The sequence below is a fragment of the Rattus rattus genome, chromosome 10 (assembly GCF_011064425.1).
Source record: "Rattus rattus isolate New Zealand chromosome 10, Rrattus_CSIRO_v1, whole genome shotgun sequence".
In the NCBI taxonomy this organism is placed as follows: domain Eukaryota; kingdom Metazoa; phylum Chordata; class Mammalia; order Rodentia; family Muridae; genus Rattus; species Rattus rattus.
This window is the reverse complement of record NC_046163.1, coordinates 58,957,929-58,976,675: the sequence shown is the minus strand read 5'-3', so window position 1 is coordinate 58,976,675 and position 18,747 is coordinate 58,957,929. Positions and strand designations below refer to the sequence as shown.

The following is an 18,747-nucleotide window of genomic DNA, read 5'->3' as shown; positions in this document are numbered from 1 at the left end:
CTTTTAAACTGACAAGGGCTTTCGCTGAAGAGCCTGAAAGTAAAAATAAAACAAGTCAGCCAGGCAGGGTGGTGCACGCCTTTAAAGGCGGTTTCTGTGAGTTCCAGGCTACCCTGGTCTACAGTCTACATAGTAAGTTCCAGGCCAACAATGCTATTACATAGCAAGGCCTTGTCTCAAAAAACAAAACAAAACAAAACAAAACAACAACAACAACAAAAACCACACACACACACAACAAGCAAACTAATCCAAATTAATAAATATTTCATAATCAAGCTTGGAGGAAAAAAACTTGGCATTCCATTTAGTCTGAGCTGCACTTGGTCTGACATGACGGTTGGTCAGATATGCAAAAGAAGCGTCAGCAGTGGCGCTGGTCTCTAGTGCAGCATGAGAGGCAGGGGACTGCCATGGGTTCAAGGCAAGCCTGAGCTCCAGGCTGAGTCTCACTACGGCCTGGCCCTGTCTGGGAAAGGAAAGGAATAAGCAGGCTGTGTTCAAGGAAGGGCTGCAGAGGCTCCGCAGGCCTGTGGAAGTTGTATCAGTGGTTAGAAATTATCCTAAGAGAGAAAAATGTAGAAAAAGAAAAATGAGCACAGACAGAAGTCACTGTGCATCCTCATTCAAAAGTACTCTAGCACTGAGGGAAAAAAAGAAAGAAAACTCATGTTACTGGAACAAAAGTCAGAAGAAGTAACAGAATAAACAGAAAATAAACATGATTCAGAGACTGTCAGAGCCGAAAAGTCCTTTGAAAGTCCCAAATGCAGGTATGTTTAGTGCTCAAAGTTCTATTCAGGAAGCCCGGCAGTGGTGTTGCACACCTTTAATGTCAGCACTCAGGAGGCAGAGGCAGGTGGATCTCTGATTTTGAGGCTAGTCTGGTCTACAGAGTAAGTTCCAGGACAACCAGGACTACACAGAGAAACTTTGTCTCTAAAACAAAAACAAAAACCATACAGAAAAACAGATTCCTGAACACCCAAGGAGGGCTAGCATAAATGTAGAGGGAGTCACTAGATAAAGCTTTCAGGGGACCCATGGCAGGTGACCTACAGATACACAGAGCTACAGGGTCGGCTGACAACGAAAGTAGGATCAGTGAGTGGTGCAAATAGGAGATTCAATAGGGAAAAAAAGCTTGGAGTTTAATGTTCAAAGACCATAAAATCATGGGTAAGAGAATAGAATAGGGGAGAAAGCCTTAAGGGCTAGGGAGTACTTGCCTACTATGTTCAACCACTAGTAACACAAAATGAACAAATAAAAATTCTACTAGAAAGTTTCAAAAAAAAATATACCAAGAAACAGTAAGGTAGACAGAAAACATAGCCAAGACACCAAAGAAAACACAGTTCATCCCAGGAAAACGTGGGTATACACTAAGTGCTGTCTGCATGGTAGTTTTGCTCAAGCAACAGAGCCCACAGCAATGCGCCAGAGTCCATGTTCTCCTGGAGCTTCTGTTCTAGTTAGGAGGGCAAAGAAACAAGTACAAGCCAGTGCGGATGAGCTATGGAAAAAGTGAACAGGAAGACAGAGTGACGCGGGTAAGGAAAGACTATTTTTATATAAGGCACTCATGAATTAGCTTCTCTGAACCGGTCATTTGAACAGGGTTCTGAGAATGAGATGTAAGTTACAAGGGCACCCATCTAGTCCACAAAGGTGGGGCTTACACCTTGAGGATTCTGATTTACTACCTTTAACTCCTTTTTCTTTTTGAGGCAATACAGTAATAACAGGAGGGATGACTGCAGCTAAAACTGTGCACTGCTCCTGCAGAGGAACCACGTTCAATGCCCTCACCTGTGTGTTGGGCAGCTCAGAACCATCTGTGACTCCAGCTCTAGGGGCATTTGAAGCCTCTGGCCTCTTCGAACACCTACATTCACATATACATACCATACATATAATTAAAATAATTCTTTTAGAAAGAGAGCATAGGTTCTAGAACATTGAGCTGGCTACTGTTTAGATCTTGGCTCTGCTACTTCCTTGCTATGTTATTTCCCACAAAGCACCTCACTCCCTGTGCTGCTGCTGCTGCTTTGTGTGTAAAAGGAGAGTAAACAGATATAAGCACAAATGCTTAGAGCAGTGTATACAACACATGGCTCATTTTCAGATGGGCTCACATTACATTAACTGACCAATTACCCATCTGTTTAAACAAATGAATTTACAGGCAGGTGAACATGGGTAAGTTAGAATCTTGCTCTAACCAGTTCCACTTATTCAACATTCAACCAATATTTACTGACTGCTTTCCATAAGCAGTGTTAGAGTTGAGGTCACCACCAAAAGCCTCCATCTCAGAGAGTTTGTATCCTAGTGGGAAGAGACATACAACAAATAACCACACAAGACAGTAATCATACCTCATGACAGTTACTACAAAGAACATAAACAGCAGTCAGGGAAGTTTCCAAGGAAACAACATCGGAAAAAACTAGCCATAAAACCAGCCAAAAAAAGAAACCCCAAGAAATTAGTTCAAATTGAATTCTAACAGGGGAAACGGCCACTGTACTTGGTGGGAAGAGGGGTGTAGTGAGATGAAAGCAGGGTTGTGCTTAGAGGTGGGAACGCACTCGTGTTCCTAGTTCTTCTGAATTACTGTGACGGGACTGACTGACTAAACAACTTCTCATTCAGAAGATTTATTTTGCTCAACATTTTAGAGGATTCGTTCACTTCATCATGGTGTGGAGGGTATGGAAAAGCAGAGAACTAACGAGGTGGCCAGGAGGAAGAGAAAAGGGAATACAGAAGATACTAGGGAACAACAAAACTCCCAAAGGCCGACCCCACTGACCTACTTTCTCCAACAAGGCCCCACCTCCTACCTTTCACTACGTCCAATAAAGCTATCACATGAATCCACAAGGGATGAATCCATTTATTAGGTCAGAACCTCATGATCTAAATGTTTTTGAAGGTATGCTCAAGGATACACCAGGTGTGCTTTACTGATCGCCTAGGTGTTTCTCAATGCAATCGAGCTATCAACATTAACCATCACCACAGGCATGAGGAAAAAACATAAGTGGCTCAGCTCTGGGGGCTGCTGACCAACAACACTGTAACTGCAGGGGAGACAGCCCTGAGAAGTCACATGATGCTATGGAATACTTCAAGAAGACATACTTCTCAAAGGACAAAAAATAACCACAAAGTCTTAAATTGGGGGCTCAGCAGTTAAAAGCACACCTTTTGCTCGTCCAGAAGACTGGAGTTTAGTTCCTAGCACCCATGTTGGGTGGTCTGCAAACCTGTAAATCCACCTCTAGACACATTCGATGTCTCTGGCCTCTATATGTACCCTACATACATGCACAGACCCACATGAAGACAGACATATACACATAATAAAAAAATAACAGAAATGCTTTTTAAAAAAAATCTCAACATGATATTCTAAAGAATAAGGAGAAGTTAACTGGAAGTGAGAGAGGGGAGAGCAGCCTAGAGAACAGCATATGCCTTAGCACAGGGAATGAAAACAGTCCAATTAACTCAAGAGAGAATGAGCAGAGCGGTACAAAATAAACGGGGAAGTGGGAGCAGCCAGGAAACATGGGTCTTAGAGGTAGCTACTAAAAGGTTTAAAACAGGAGGATGACTGGGAATGATGGCACACACCTACAATCCTAGCAATCAAGAAGGAGAGGCAGGAGAATTGCTACAAGTTCAAAATCAGCATGGTCTACAGACTGAGAGTCTAGCTAGCCACATAGAGACCCTGCCTCAAGGATTACAATGCAACATGACAGGAGGAAGGTGTTTCTGCTCTGAAGGACCCCTCTGGACCCCTCTTGGAGGCAGTGAGTTATTGAAAGGTGACAACCTGGGCTGGGTGATTATAAAAAGTAAGAATTGAGACACATGCAGAAAGTAAGCTCTAGGACTCAGTAAATGCTTATGTATGGGAAGTGGGAGGAAAGCAAAGATAACTAGGTTTCTGCTCTGTCACAGGGAAACACAATGTAACCACAGGGGCTCCTGGAAGCACCTGAGTGCTAGGGTGGACTTCTGAGATAAATTCTGAAATCTCTTAAGTTTGATGATCCTTCTGCAACATCTAAGAGATGAAATAGCAAGGGTTCAAGCACAAGAGCTTAGAGCAAAGGTTGTGCTCACACGTAAAAATCACATACTTACATCAACTGAAATAAAGATCAAATGAACAGAAAGCAAATGGGACTCTGTGTGTGTGTGTGTGTGTGTGTTTCTTTCTTCTAACACCTACTCACAATAAGTATGAAGGAAATGATAGCTTTTATAATTGACGTTACAGGAGCTATTAGCTAATATACTACATAGTTCCCTTAATTAAACTGAGGGAAAATACAAAAAACTTATTGTTAAAAAAAAAAAAACCAACAAAACTTAGTGTTTCTTCATATCAAACTGAAATTGCTTTCTCTTTCCAAAAATCATCCTCTATTTTAATTAATATTATTCCAAATTCAGATCCATTTTTGTGAAGTCTTTAAGTTTATTTGTGTCATTGCTGACAAATCAAATATGCAATTCCGGCTTTTGACAAAGGTGTAGTTTAGCAGTTTAGCTTAAAAAAAAGGATACACACAGAGAGACACACCCCTCCCCAACCAAAGTACCAGAGACAATGCACCGTAATATACACAATTAGCTATACATAGTTTAACAGTGTAGCTGATATCTGAACCTCAATGGAAACTCCAAGAACAACAGTAAGAACAGCTTTCTCCCAAAGGTATGCTCACAGACACACCTAGACGTGTGCTTTACTGATCTCCTAGGCATTTATAATGCAATCAAGCTATCAAAATTAACCATCACCAGGCTGGAGAGATGGCTCAGCGGTTAGAGCACTGACTGCTCTTCCAGAGGTCCTGAGTTCAATTCTCAGCAACCTCATGGTGGCTCACAACCATCTGTAGTGAGACCCAATGCCATCCTCTGGTGTGTCTGAAGACAGTGACAGTGTACTCATATACAAAATATAAATTTTCAAAAAAAAAAATTAACCATCACCACAGGCATGAAGAAAAAACATAGGTGGCTCAGCTCTGGGGGGCTGCTGACCAACAACACTGTAACTGCAGGGGAGACAGTCCTGAGAAGTCACACAGCATACTCATCACAAAGGATGAAAAATCTTACAGTACAGCCCAGGCTGGCCTCAAACTTAGAGTTATCCTTTTGTCTCAGCACACATGTGTGAGGTTAACACACATGTCACTGTGTCCAGCTTAGAAAAAAACTCTTCAGATGGCAGGTAACATTCTGCTTATTAGAATTACCTTTATTTGCAAGCATCCTAAATAACAATCAACCATATTCTCCAAACCAGAACAATAAACTCGGGGATAGTCTATAGATAATGCCCTATCAATACGTCATGATTAGCTATTTAAATATAAGTCAATATTAAACAAAAATAAAAAACCAGCACCTGAGCCAATCTAGTCACAGGTGACTCACTACACACTAGAAAAGTGAACATCAGGGGTTGGGGATTTAGCCCAGGGGTAAAGCCCTTGCCTAGGAAGCACAAGGCCCTGGGTTCGGTCCCCAGCTCCGAAAAAAAAAACCAAAAAAAAAAAAAAAAAAAAAAAGAAAAGTGAACATCTCCATCCACCATCAAGAAAGTTCTTAAGTTTGAGACTTAGCACTGGTCTAAACCAAAATTAAAAACAAACACTTTGAATATGTGCCTTCATCAGCATGGCAACCTGAACTTTTGACTTGACAGTATATTATGGAATACATGATCTCAAAGAAAACAGAATTAGGAGTATCTCTCTTTTAAAGGAATGTTTGCATTGACCACAGATGCATCTCACAGAGTGTGGGCGTTTCCTTTGCTTTTTCAACTGGGTTTCTCTGTCTTGACTTCCTGTTGGGGCACCCCCAAATGGTTAAAAAACAAAGCACTTCTATGTTATAAAAATGATACAGTCGTTCTAAATATAGATTGCTCAGATTTGGGGGTTTGTTTTCCAAGACAGGATTTCTCTGTGTAGTCTTGGCTGTCCTGGAGCTTGTGGTATGTAGATTCGGCTGGTCTCGAACTCAAGAGATCCACCTGCCTCTTCCTACCGAGTGCTGAGATTAAAGATGTGCACCACCACACCTGCGTGCTTTTTGTTGACCACGGACTACAAACACATACTATAGAGTACGTGTTGATTCAAGACCGTTTTGCAATTAAAAAATGTGCAATATGAAATTTACAAAAATTGTCCCCCTGTCCTTAGGTTGCAGCATAGGTGTTTTTACTGTCTGCGGACAGGTGAACATCTGTCTTAGAGTTTGAGTAAAGGTTAAGTGAGGCAACGCAAAGGAGTGGGTGTCAGGTAGAATAACATTCATATAGGCTACGGTGCTCACATCCATGTGTAAAGCCCACCCCCACATTCTTAAGACACATCCACTCAAGAGGAAGTCTGGGGATGGGGCTACCTCAGCACTGTATCCCGGCTGGATCATCTCCGGAAAGGTCCAGGGCCACCTGTAGTCCCAGGGGAAGGGGCCAAGCCTGTGTGACACGGAAGAAAACACTTCCAGGATGGACGCGAGGGGTCAGGGGAGTAATCATAAGTGCCTGCAGAAGCAGGAGCTGTCATAGGATCAGACCAGAGGCCCCGGGCATGAAGAGGGGCTGTGTCCCAGGTGCCCAGCCCGCGCCCTCCCGGCCCCCGACCGGCGAGTTACATAACCGGGCGGGCGATGAGGACGGCGCCCGCAACTGGGGGCCGCTCTTCGCCGACCTCAGCCGGCGACAGCAGTCGCTCCGGGAGAGCAGCCGCCGACTCCGTCAGGACAGGCTGGACTCCCGGGCTTTCGGTTTCCGGCGCTGGAGCTCGCACAACCCCAGAAACAGACACACAGACACCATAACAAAGGCGGCGACGCGGCGGCAGCGCCTGAGTAGAAAGACCGGGGACCGCGGTGGACTGGCAGCCATCCCATCTGCCCCGCAATCGGACTCGGCCGGTGCGACCTCGGGACAAGCAACCGGCGGGAAGGAGGACTGCTCTGAGACGCTACTTACTCTCGTCAGGCAACTGGTCGAGCTCCGCCATCTTGAACGAGCCGCGCCGCTTTTTCAAAGGCTGCCCGCCCCGGTGCATTGTGGGGCGGAGACTGTCTGCGAGGGAGGTTCGAATGAGGAGCTCGCGGCCCGCGGCGCCTGCTCCCGCCAGGCCGTCCGGCTCTGCTTGAGCCTGGCGGGAGGGGGACTCCCGGGCCTCGCCTGCACCCCGGGCCCGGCCTGAAGGAGGACGGGGGACGCCTCGCCGAGAGGCCCGGTAGGGCCGAGCGCGGGGGGCGCGGCGCCAGCCCCGATGCACCCGCCCGCGCCGCCCCCCTCGCCTGCGCTCGCTCCGGGCGCGCGGCCCGCGCTGCGGCTGCGGGAACTGCAGGCTGTTTCCTGAGGGGAGCGGGAGGGAGGCCCGGGCGGGGGGCGCGGCGGACGAGACCTGGGTTCCTGGTCGCTTTGCACGGAGGGAGCTCTGCACGAAGTAACGTGTACTCCGCTCCCCAAACCGCGTTTCTCCGGCGCCTGGGTCCCTGCCCCTTCCCCCGAGTGCCCAGGCCGCGGCGTCCGCTTCGCCTGCAGGTCACAGACGCGGGGTCTGGGCGGCCCGTGCCGGAACCTGAGCTGCGAGCGGCCGGGACGAGACCTTGAGAGGTCACCAAGTTGGTGTAGGCCGAGGGCTAGTGAACTGTCCTGCTTTCTTTCTCTTCTGCGCTCCACCCGAGACCGGTAGTGAGCTGGGAGGCTGACAGTGACTAAGGATGCTTGGGGAAGATACAAGTGACACTAGCCAAATGTAATGAAACTGGATGAGAATTCCTCCCATGCTGAAAGAAGCCCGGGGAAACAGTTCACAGTTCCCATCTGTAACACTTTCTAGTATTTAAACCACGGTTGCATTTCAACAATTATTTTAATAAACGTGGTTGATCTCCAGGGTCAATTCTATGAGGAGGGAGTAATCAGAGAATGGAGAGAGAGAGAGAGAGAGAGAGAGAGAGAGAGAGAGAGAGGTGGATGGGCGACTTCCACGAAGTAAAAAGTGAAAAGATAGTACGCTAAGCAAGGTCTAGAACAAAAATGTGGGGCGTGGATTGGAGAAAGACCAGAATCTTGGGGAAGCAATAGAGAAGAAGACTTCAGGGTCAAGAAAAGGGCAGCAGGCATGAAAGTTGAGGGTGCTACTTGTGCTGCTACTTGTAATCAGTCCCAGGCAAGCTTAATTCTTGTGCTTCAATTTCTCAGCAGTAGAATGCAGGCAAAAAACAATTGTCTTGCTTAAAGAGTGGAGAGACCCTATAATGGCTCCTTGCACTCAGCTGTTTACTACTACAGCCTCCAGTTTAGAGAATGGGGAGCACCGCTGAATCTGGGGTGGTGGGAGGGGCAGAATGAAATCCACCTTTCAAGGGCTGAGGAAAAAGACTAGGGAGAGGAAGAGAAGCATATTGGTGCTGGCAGCTCTGGGCCCAGGGTAAATGGATGATGAGTTGTTTGGAAAGTAAAAAGTTACAACAAAATAACTTTGCCTTCTGAGTGAATCTAATCCCTCCGGAACCTTCTGCACACATTCTGCCTCTTAACAGGTGGAATAAACTAGTCTTTCTTGGGGCTTGGATGTCTTCATCAATTTGAGAATGAGATCAGGAATAATTTAACCCTCTTGAAGAGAAAAGAGCAGAAATCAACATGGAGGATTCTGGGGGGTGGGGAAGTGTGAAAGGTGGTAGACAGGTGTTGTCACATCAAAGCAAGTCAGATTTTACTCTGAGGCAGTTTTCATACACCTTTCAGTACCTTAGTTTGTCTCTAACATCCATTTATGCTGCTATGACAAGGTACCTTGTGACTTGCTTGGTAATTACTAAACAACAGAAATTCATTTCTCATGGCTCTGGATTCTGGAAATTTCAGGGTGCTTGTAAGGGCTGCTCTCTCCTTCCATGATGGCTGGCCATCATGCTGCTACATCTCCAGGGGTGAAGGATGTGCTGTCTTCCTGAAATGGAAGAGCATGAGTACCCTTCATACTGAGACCTGCTGAACTGTGTGGAAGAGACAAAGACAGCTGAGCTGCCTGGAGCATGCTAACCCCATTTTTTGGGTTAGAGCTTCTTAATACTGTTGAATGGCAGATTAAATTTCAGTATGAGTTTTGAAGGAGACACCACGAGTCTACCCATAGCAGCATGAACCATAGGATAAGTTTCCTTCAATTGTATATTCCAATTCAGGATGACATGATTTTGTAAGTTATCTTGTTTGCTTTAAAATATATGTTTGGCTTGATGGTATACTCCTTCCAGTACCCCATGTTGTGTAGCAGTTTCCTGAAGGAAAATTTCTTAAGTTGTCTTCAGAGAGGTGAAACAAGCTATTCTATGGGAAGAAGAGATACTGCAGGAAAGTTCTGTAAGGAAACTAACAACTCAAAGTAGTTTCAGGAAGTCCCTGAAACAGACTAGATTCATTAGACCCCTTTCTCTCCCAAGAGTGTGTAAAGTGTAAAGATTTCTGAGAGTCACTTTCAACTAAGCCCAGGTGCCTGAAAGAAGCAGGGGTAAGTCCAGCAGAAGCAGGCCAGCCAAAGCAGTATGGAAGCGGAGACCCGCTGAGCTGTGTAGAAGAGAGAGACGGCTGAGCCTTCAGGAAAAAGCTCAGAGCAACTTAACCACTGGGAAAGGAGTCTGCTACCTGTTGGGTTGGCTGCAGACTGCAGTGTGCTCTAGTTTCCAGCTTTCACAAGTTGTCACCTATGTGGGGGTCACCTCTAGTGATGTAGCTTGTTTTGAGTCAGTGCCCATAAATAACCCAGTGAAACTTTCTGGTTCACAAGGCTGGACTTTGGAGGTCATCATGCCTTGGTCTGTGATTGATTCCCTATTTAGGGTGAAAAGATGTTTGTTCACCCCTTCCCCAGGAAAATCTGCCACACAATACTAGGGAGGCAAAGGCTGGCAGATCTTTGTCAGTTTAAGCTGAGGTGGGACATACATAGTGCTAGGCCAGCCATGGCCACACAATGATACCCTGTAAGAACACTAAGTCATTAAAAAACAAAAACACCTAGATAAAAGCTGGGGTATTGTGAGTCCCTGGCTTCTATTCCTAGAATCACAAAAACAAACATGAAAACACACACACACACACACACACACACACACACACACACATGAATTTATCATAGAACTGACAATGTCTCTTTAGGTGTGCTTGATGCCAAACCTAATGACTTTAGTCTGATCCTTGGAACCCACATAGTTGAAAAGAAGTAACCCCAACAAGATGTCCTCTGACTGGCACAAAGTAAAATTCCATTTATCAAGTATATATGCATAGTTTAACCAAGAACAAAAGGTACACATGTTAATGGTGACTATGTCTAGATAGTAGAATAGTGAATGGTTTTCCTTTATATCTGTATATGTAGCTTTTCTATAGAAAAGATTTAGCTTTAGAATATAAACAAGCATGACAGCACAGTGTATCTTAGCCAGGTGTGGTGGCATCTACCTGTCATCCTAGCACTTGGCAGGTGGAGGCAAGAGGATCAGAAGCTCGAAGCCTATCTTCACGGCAAGTTTACAATTAACTGAGCTTCCTGAGACCCTCTCCAGCAACAACAAAAGGGGCCACAGAAGCCTCTCCAAGGTTAAGAGTACATAGTATTCTTGCAGAAAACCAGAGTTTCCCAGCACTCTTATCAATTCACAAATGTCTGTAACAACAGTTCCAAGGGCATTGTCACTCTTCTGGCCTCAAAAGCAACTGTACTCATGCACATACCTCCCCTCATACATATACATAATTAAAAATAAAAGCATCTTTTTAAAAAGTCAACAATAATGGGCATGGTGGTACACACCTTCCCAGCACTGGAGGGTGGGGAGCAGAGGCAGACAGATCTCTGAGTTTTAGGATAGCCCGGTCTACATGATTAGCTCCAGGCAGGCCAGGGCTACATAATGAAACCCTGTCTCAAAAACAAGTACTATATCTATGGAATGGAAGTGCATCCACAAAAGAAATGAAGAGGTGCACTGACAAACACCACAGTGTGGACGAACTTTTAAAACATGCTCAGTGAAAGAAGCCTATCTGAAAATAACGAATTGTGTGATTCTGTCAGTGGGGAATGTCCAGAATTATCAAATCTATAAAAAGAGAGCAAAGGAGATTAGAAGAGTCCAGCAGCTGGTAGGTTTAGTGGGAAGTGAGTAACCAGTGAGAGGTTCAGGGTTTCTTTGGGGTGTGACGAAAGTTCTAAAACTGTGGTGATGGCTACAGAGCTGCACATCTGCCAAAAACCATGTAGAAGACAAATAGGTGAATTATATGTGTGTGAAGTATATGGTAATAAAACTGTTAAAAGAAAAGCCCTGTTTTCCTATTGTGTTAATCAGCTTTCTGTTTCTCTTAAATACCTACAATAATCAACTTATAAAGGAAAAGGTTCACACAAGTTTGGAAATTTTGGTCCATGATGGGTTGGCCCCATGGATTTGTATCTATAGTGAAAGAGCACAGTAGGATAGAAGTTATGCTACAGTAAACCACTCACCTCAAGGCTGAAGAGAGACTGAGATGGGGACCGAGACCCTACAATGCCCTTCTAGGCCGTACCCCTAATGATCTGAAGATCTCTCTCTAAGCCCCATGTTTTAAAGGTTCTGCCACCTTCCTAAGTTGTAGGGGTTCTCAACCTTCCTAATGCTTCGACCCTTTTAATATAGTTCTTTATGTTATAGTGATCCTCAACCATAAAATTATTATTATTTCATAACTGTAGTTTTGTTACTGTTATGAATAGTAATATAAATATCTGTGTTTCCTAATCTTAGGTAATCCATGTAAAAGGGTCTTTCAACCCTTAAGGGGTTGAGATTCACAGGTTGAGAACCTCTGCTATATGGCAGTCTTGAAGATCAAGCCTTTAACATGGACCTTGGGAAATATTTGAGATCCAGTGGCACAGACCTTTGTACTAAATTTCCTCTCTGAACCAAAGCTAATAAGCCAAAGAGATGCACCGCTGGGCCTTGTGAGATGGCAGCAGCAAACAAAAGGTGGGAACCTGTCTCCTCCATTAAACATCTCAAAATTCTGAAAACCCTGCTATAGTGGGAAGCTGTTTTTCCCATTGGACCCAATGGCTACAGGGAAGGAAACTGGACCCCTAACAGATGTGTTCTTTTTATGATTGTGATCCCAAGAGTGCTGGTAAGGTGACTCAGCAGGTAAGTGAGGTTGTCAGGCCTCAGAACCTGATAACTGACCTTCCATCCTTAGGACCCATATGATGGGAAGACAGAACCAACTCCCACAAGCTGTCCTCTTATCTCCACCAAGAGCTGCAGCACATGGGCACAGGTACCTGCTAATTAATGTAATCAATCAATTAATTAAAAGATGGGTCTAGAAGATCATCAAATACTGTTTCTCAAAGAGAGAAAGAGGAGGAGGGAGGGAAGAGAGAGAGAGAGAGAGAGAGAGAGAGAGAGAGAGAGAGAGAGAACGAGCAATAGTGAGAATTAAACGAGATGTAAAACTCCAGGCTCACACCCCCAGCTTACACCATACCTCACAACAGAGTCATAAACACCAGCTCCCTCCTACTGTTTCCTATGTCCTCCTTTCCTGACTTGTCCCCTAAGTGCTTTTTTTTCTAAGACACTGCTTCTAAAAATATTGTTCATAGGGCTGGAGAAATGGCTCAGCGGTTAAGAGCACTGATTGCTTTTCCAGAGGTCCTGAGTTCAATTCCCAGCAACCACATGGTGGCTCAACAACCATCTGTAATGGGATCCGATGCCCTCTTCTAGTGTGTCTGAAGACAGCTACAGTGTGTTCATATAAATAAAAAAAATATTAAAAAAAACATTGTTCTTAGTAAAATTTACTGGTGCATCTTGGTTAGTTATGGAAGTTTTTCTTATTTTTTCCATCTTTGTAATGAAGCCAAGATAAGGAGGAATAACACTTCCTTGAAGAAATAGCGGGGTTGGGGATTTAGCTCAGTGGTAGAGCGCTTGCCTAGGAAGCGCAAGGCCCTGGGTTCGATCCCCAGCTCCGAAAAAAAAAAAAAAAAAGAAATAGCAACAGCCTTTTTCCCCAGGATATGCCATGCAACAGACTATGAAAAAGTTAGGTTATTCTATATGAGAGGGTGTAGAAGGACAGCCTCACCACACACAGCACACTGAGTCAATGTCTAAGTGCACTGAAGAATATCAGTGAAGAGAGCACACTAGGACGGGCACCCAAGGCAGAGTCTTCATCCAAATGAAAGACTGGACACTTCAACACAGTGGACTTGAACCCATCCTGGTGTTCCTGAATGGATATGTATATGTCTATAGTGTGTATGGCTCATGTATTTAAACACTTGGCCCCTAGCTGATTGACCAAGCTGGAGGAAGTGGGTCCCTAGAGAATGGGTCTTTGTGCTTACATTCCTACCCCACTTGCAGCCCAGTCTCTCCCTCTGCTTCCTGCTCCCCCAAGATGTGAGGAGTCTTAAGCTACATCCTCCTTCTGTCATGATTGGCAAGAATTTTGCTATGCTTTTCTAGCCATTGATGGGCTGTACATGTTGTATGCATGTGGTGTCTGTCACAATGTGCCTTATAAACATGTACAACTACTGTAATTTGATTAGAAAGAAATAGACTGGGGTTGGGGATTTAGCTCAGTGGTAGAGCGCTTGCCTAGGAAGCGCAAGGCCCTGAGTTCGGTCCCCAGCTCCGAATAAAAGAACCAAAAAAAAAAAAAAAAAAAAAGAAATAGACTGGGGTTGGGGATTTAGCTCAGTGGTAGAGCGCTTGCCTAGCAAGCACAAGGCCCAGGGTTCAGTCTCCAGCTCCGGGAAAAAAAAAAAAAAAAGAAATAGACTTATGAAAAGAATTACCTAGGAGGGCTAAGGAGATCACTCAGCTGATAAGAATGCTTCCCATTCAAGCATGAAAACCTGAATTCAGTTCCAGCACCCACACGTTCCTAGCAAGCACAGTGGAATCAGAGACAGGTGAACTTCTGGACTCCCTATCAGCCCATGTAGCCCAGTTGCTGAATTCCAGACCAGTGAGAGATCCTATCTCAAAACACAAAGTGGAAAGTACCTGAGGATCAACACTCTAGGCTGACCTCTGTCCCTACACATGTGTACATACACACACACACACACACACACACACACTGACTGGCAGGACCAGGAAAGTACACACACTTGGGACTAGATTTTCAGAACTGTTTATCAAGAAGACTAGAATACAAAAGTGGATAAATTCCCTGACCTGAGAGCTTCCCTCTGGGTGTAGATTCCATGCTCTGACGAGTATCTCAAGGAACTCCACAAAGCCTGGAGCAAGCCACAGCCAATGAATAAAACCGGAAAAAAACTGAAGACAAGGTTTCACTCTGTTGCCCGGGTCAGCCTCAGAGTCAAGGCAGTCTTCCTGCTTCAGATTCCCAAGTGCTGAAGTCACAGGTGTGAGCCGCAATACCGGACTAAGTGGAAATTCTAGAATGTCCTGTGCAGATGACAGAGGGAAGGATAAAATGAGATGGGCGGGCTGTCATAGACATTCTGTGATGCCAGACTTTCTAAGGAAAAGGGTGTTAACTTCTTACCTAGGGAGGATCACAAAACATACTCTTTAGACTTTACAAATGTTCTTCCACAATGTGTGTCATGGCATGAGTATGCTGTGACAACAACAACAACAACAACAACAATAAATTTGTGTCTGAGTTCTTGCCTGCTTGTATGTCTGTGCACCATGTGCATGACAACAACAACAATGATAATAGTAATACATATTTTTGTGTCTGAGTTCTTGCCTGCTTGTATGTCTGTGTACCATGTTCATGCAGTGTCCCTGGAAGCTGGAAGAGGGCATGAGATTTCCCTAGAACTGGAGTTTTAGACACTTGTGAACAGTCATATGTGCTAGGAACTGAACCCAGGTCCTCAGGAAAAGCTGCTTGTGCTTTTAATAAGCCATTAGTCTAGCTCTATCCATTTTTTAAGATTCATTTATTTTTGTTTCATGTGCATTTGTGTTTTGTCTGCATGTATGTCTGTGTGAAGGTGTGAGTGACAGTTTTGAACCGCCAAATGGTTGCTGGGAATTGAATCCAAGTCTTCTGGAAGAGCAAGTCTTAACCCTTGAGCCATCCCCCCACCTTTTTTTTTAAAAGACAGGGTCTCATACTATGTATACTGGGCTGGTTTCAAGATCACAGAGACCTACCTGCCTGCTCCTGAGAGCTGGGATTAAAGGCATGCACCAGCATGGCCAGCCCATAACGATAATTTTTTTAAAAGAAGAGATATACCAACTGTGCACATTGGTGGCACAGATATGTAATCCCAGGACTTGGGAGGCAGAAGGTGGTAGATCTCTGTGAGTTCAAAGCCAGCCTGGTCTACAGACTGAGAACTGAGACAGCCAGGGAAGGCTACATAGAGAAACTCTGTCTTGAAAAACAAAGAAACAAGTAAAGAAAAGAAAAGAAGAAGAGACAAACCATTCACTAAGGCTAGGGAGAAGATAATCTCAAGAAGACAGTGTCAAGGAACAATACAGTAATGTTCCTCCTCTGAGGGTACAGGGTGTGTGGGGGTGGGGGCGCCATGATCCATGAATGTACAGAAGCCCAGTGGCCCTGCTTAAGATGATAAAACAGGGGTCTCTTTTTTATGTTGGTTTTTTAGACAGGGTCTCACTATATAGCCCTGACTGACCTGGAACTTGAGATCTGTCTGCCTCTGCCTCTCTCATGCTGGAATTAAAGGCATATGCCACTAAGCTCACCCATGGGGGTTATTTTTATTTATTTATTTATTTATTTATTTATTTATTTATTTATTTATTTACATAAAAACCAACAGGCTTTAAGGGAAAGTCAGTGGAAACTGACCCACAGAAACATTTGGAAACAGAAGTGGTTAATAGAATAAAATGTCTCCAGGGAGCAAAATGGGAGCAGCCATAAGGCTGTTGTCACATCTGTCATCAAAGGGAGGTGACACAGGAGGAGCCGAGGGCAATCGCCCCAATAAAAAGTCATGTTCCCTTGTCCAGTTCTGGGAGCTGAGCCAACTTTCAGATCTGGAACTCACTGAAGAGCTAGGCAGAGCCTGAGAAGGAAAGATTGTGACATGGTGACAAGAGTGTGTTGGATTCCTTGTCATTCCCCAGAGGGTCTCAATTAGAGCAATGGGAAACATAAGAGGTTTCAAGAACTATCGCATACAGGGTCTGAGTTGACAATAACCCTGGAGCCATCACAAGCACCCACTAGAGTTCTGGTGAGTGGCGTGGAGAAGGAAGACAGACAATTGAATCTTCACCAAACTCTGGCTGGCTGTGGAGCTATTGACACACTCTCTGATTCCCAAAGGTGAGACTCAGCCGCTGGAGCGATTTCCATCCAGGGCTTGTGGGTTAGAGTTACCATAAGAAGGTTAGAGGGCAAACGGAAGTCACTGAAACTTCCTTCATCCCCTGAGGGCATTAAATACAAAGCAAGGGCTGAGCTTGCTGATGAAAGCCTATAATCCCACTCAGGAAGCTGAGGCAGGAGACTAATGAGTTAGACGTCAGCTTTGGTTAGATCCAGGACCCCGAACAAGAAAAATAAAAAATAGAAAACAAAGTCAAATCACATTCTGAGGGGAAGATGAGCACCGCCACTAAAGATCTACAAGATGTCCTCTCGAACTTGATTTTTTAAAAAGATTACTAGGTGCTCGCTTTCGCAGCACATATACTAAAATTGGAACGATACAGAAGAGATTAGCATGACCCCTGTGCAAGAATGACTCGCAAATTCGTGAAGCGTTCCATATTTTTTGAAAAAAAATTATTAGGCTAGCTGGGGATCCATCCATCCATCCATCTATCTATCGAACTAATGTATATATGCAGAGGTCAGATGTAATAATGTATATATGCAGAGGTCAGATGTAATAATGTAGATATGCAGAGGTCAGATACAATAATGTAGATACGCAGAGGTCAGATACAATAATGTAGATACGCGGAGTTCAGATATAATGTGTATATGCAGAGGTCAGATGTAATAGTGTATATATGCAGAGGTCAGATGTAATAATGTATATACACAGAGATAAGATGTAATAATGTATATACGCAGAGTTCAGATACAATAATGTATATATGCAGAGGTCAGATACAATAATGTATATATGCAGAGGTCAGATACAATAATGTATATATGCAGAGGTCAGATACAACCTATGGGAGTCTGTTCTCTCCTTCCACCATGTGGGGTTCGGGCCAGATCATCAATCTAACTGGCAGATGCCTTTACCCAGTGAGTTATCTTAACAACCCTATTTATTTATTTTTTTTATTTATGTGTATGTGTGTGAGTGTGTGTCATGTGTGTGTGTGGGTACCCCAGGAGGCCAGAAGAGAGCTAAGTTACAGGCAGTGGGAAGCTACTTGACCTGGGAATTGAGAACAGAACTCAGGCCCTCTAGAAAAGTAGCAAGTGCTCTTAACAACCCAGCCATCTCTCCAGCCCCTTAGACATGACTTTTAAAGAAATCACTAGAAATTTAACACAAATTTGTACACAAGTTCCTTCCTTCCTTCCTCCTTTCTCTCTCTCTCTCTCTCTCTCTCTCTCTCTCTCTCTCTCTCTCTCTCTCCCTTTCTTTCTTCTTCTTTCTCCTCTTCCTTTTTTTTTTATTTTATTTTATTTTTTTTTTTACTTTTCTTTTTTTTTCGGAGCTGGGGACCAAACCCAGGGCCTTATGCTTCCTAGGCAAGCGCTCTACCACTGAGCTAAATCCCCAACCCCTTTTTTTTATTTTTTGAGACAGGGTTTCTCTGCCATGTATCCCTGGCTGTCCTGTGAACTTGCTCTATAGACTAGGCTGGCCTTGAACTCACAGAGAACTACCTGTCTCTTTCTACTGGGGTGCCATTACTACCCAGCTCACCAGTGCCTTACCACTTGGGAAATCATGCAGTGGTCACATAGACCTGTGCTGGTTAGGTTGCTTTGTTTTGCTTTTATGTTGCTTAGTTTAACCATCAACTTTATACAACCTAGAATCACCTCAGACTGTGGGCATGTCAGGATATTTTAACACAGCAACATGTTCAACAAATGAATCCAAACTGTTACTCTACCGTCTAAAGAGCAGCGCTGAGCCAATGCTGGCTGCTTGAGCAATGAGTAAATGTGCTAGGAGGAGTGCAGGTTTCTTGACGCTTATTAAAAACAGCGTTTGGTGTGGGGTGGCTTATAGGTTAAGAGCACTAGGCTTTTCCAGAGGATCTGGGTTTGGTTCCCGGCATCCATATGGCAGCTCAGGACCATCCATAGCATGTGTGCAAAATATACATACACATAAGATAAAATTAATTACATTTTTTAAAGATGAGGGGCTGGAAACTCAGGGGTTAAGAATACTTACTCTCGGGGTTGGGGATTTAGCTCAGTGGTAGAGCGCTTGCCTAGCAAGCAAAAGGCCCTGGGTTCGGTCCCCAGCTCCAAAAAAAAAAAAAAAAAAAAAAAAGAATACTTACTCTTGCAGGCTTAGCCTGGGTTCGATTCCCAGCACCCACGCAGTGCTAAAACATCTGCAGTTCCACTTCTAGTGAATCTGACACACTCCTTTGGCCTCTGGGGGCACTGCAAACACATGGTATACAGAATTACATTCAGTCAAAACA

At 44.4% G+C, this 18,747-nt stretch overlaps 1 protein-coding gene and 1 non-coding gene across 5 annotated transcripts in view; one reads left to right on the top strand and one right to left on the bottom strand.

Annotated features, from left to right (window-relative positions):
- Positions 1-7,331, bottom strand: part of Lin9 (lin-9 DREAM MuvB core complex component) — a 44,600-nt gene extending 37,269 nt beyond the window's left edge. The window contains exons 1-3 of one of the 4 annotated variants that reach the window (XM_032915383.1): positions 7,049-7,110; positions 6,457-6,532; positions 1-33 (exon numbers count right to left, since the gene is read on the bottom strand). Coding sequence is in view for 2 of the 4 variants with exons in the window: in XM_032915382.1 (XP_032771273.1) it covers positions 1-33; positions 7,049-7,127 (112 nt within the window). In the remaining 2 variants the exon portion in view is untranslated. Of the gene's footprint in view, positions 34-6,456; positions 6,533-7,048 lie in introns of all 4 variants that reach the window. The other 3 variants (XM_032915382.1, XM_032915381.1, XM_032915384.1) reach the window with 3 other exon arrangements.
- Positions 7,332-16,783: 9,452 nt separating this feature from the next.
- LOC116911879 lies at positions 16,784-16,890 on the top strand. Its single transcript, XR_004389393.1, has one exon. It is a non-coding gene; the product is annotated as a U6 spliceosomal RNA (small nuclear RNA).
- Positions 16,891-18,747: the final 1,857 nt, after the last annotated feature.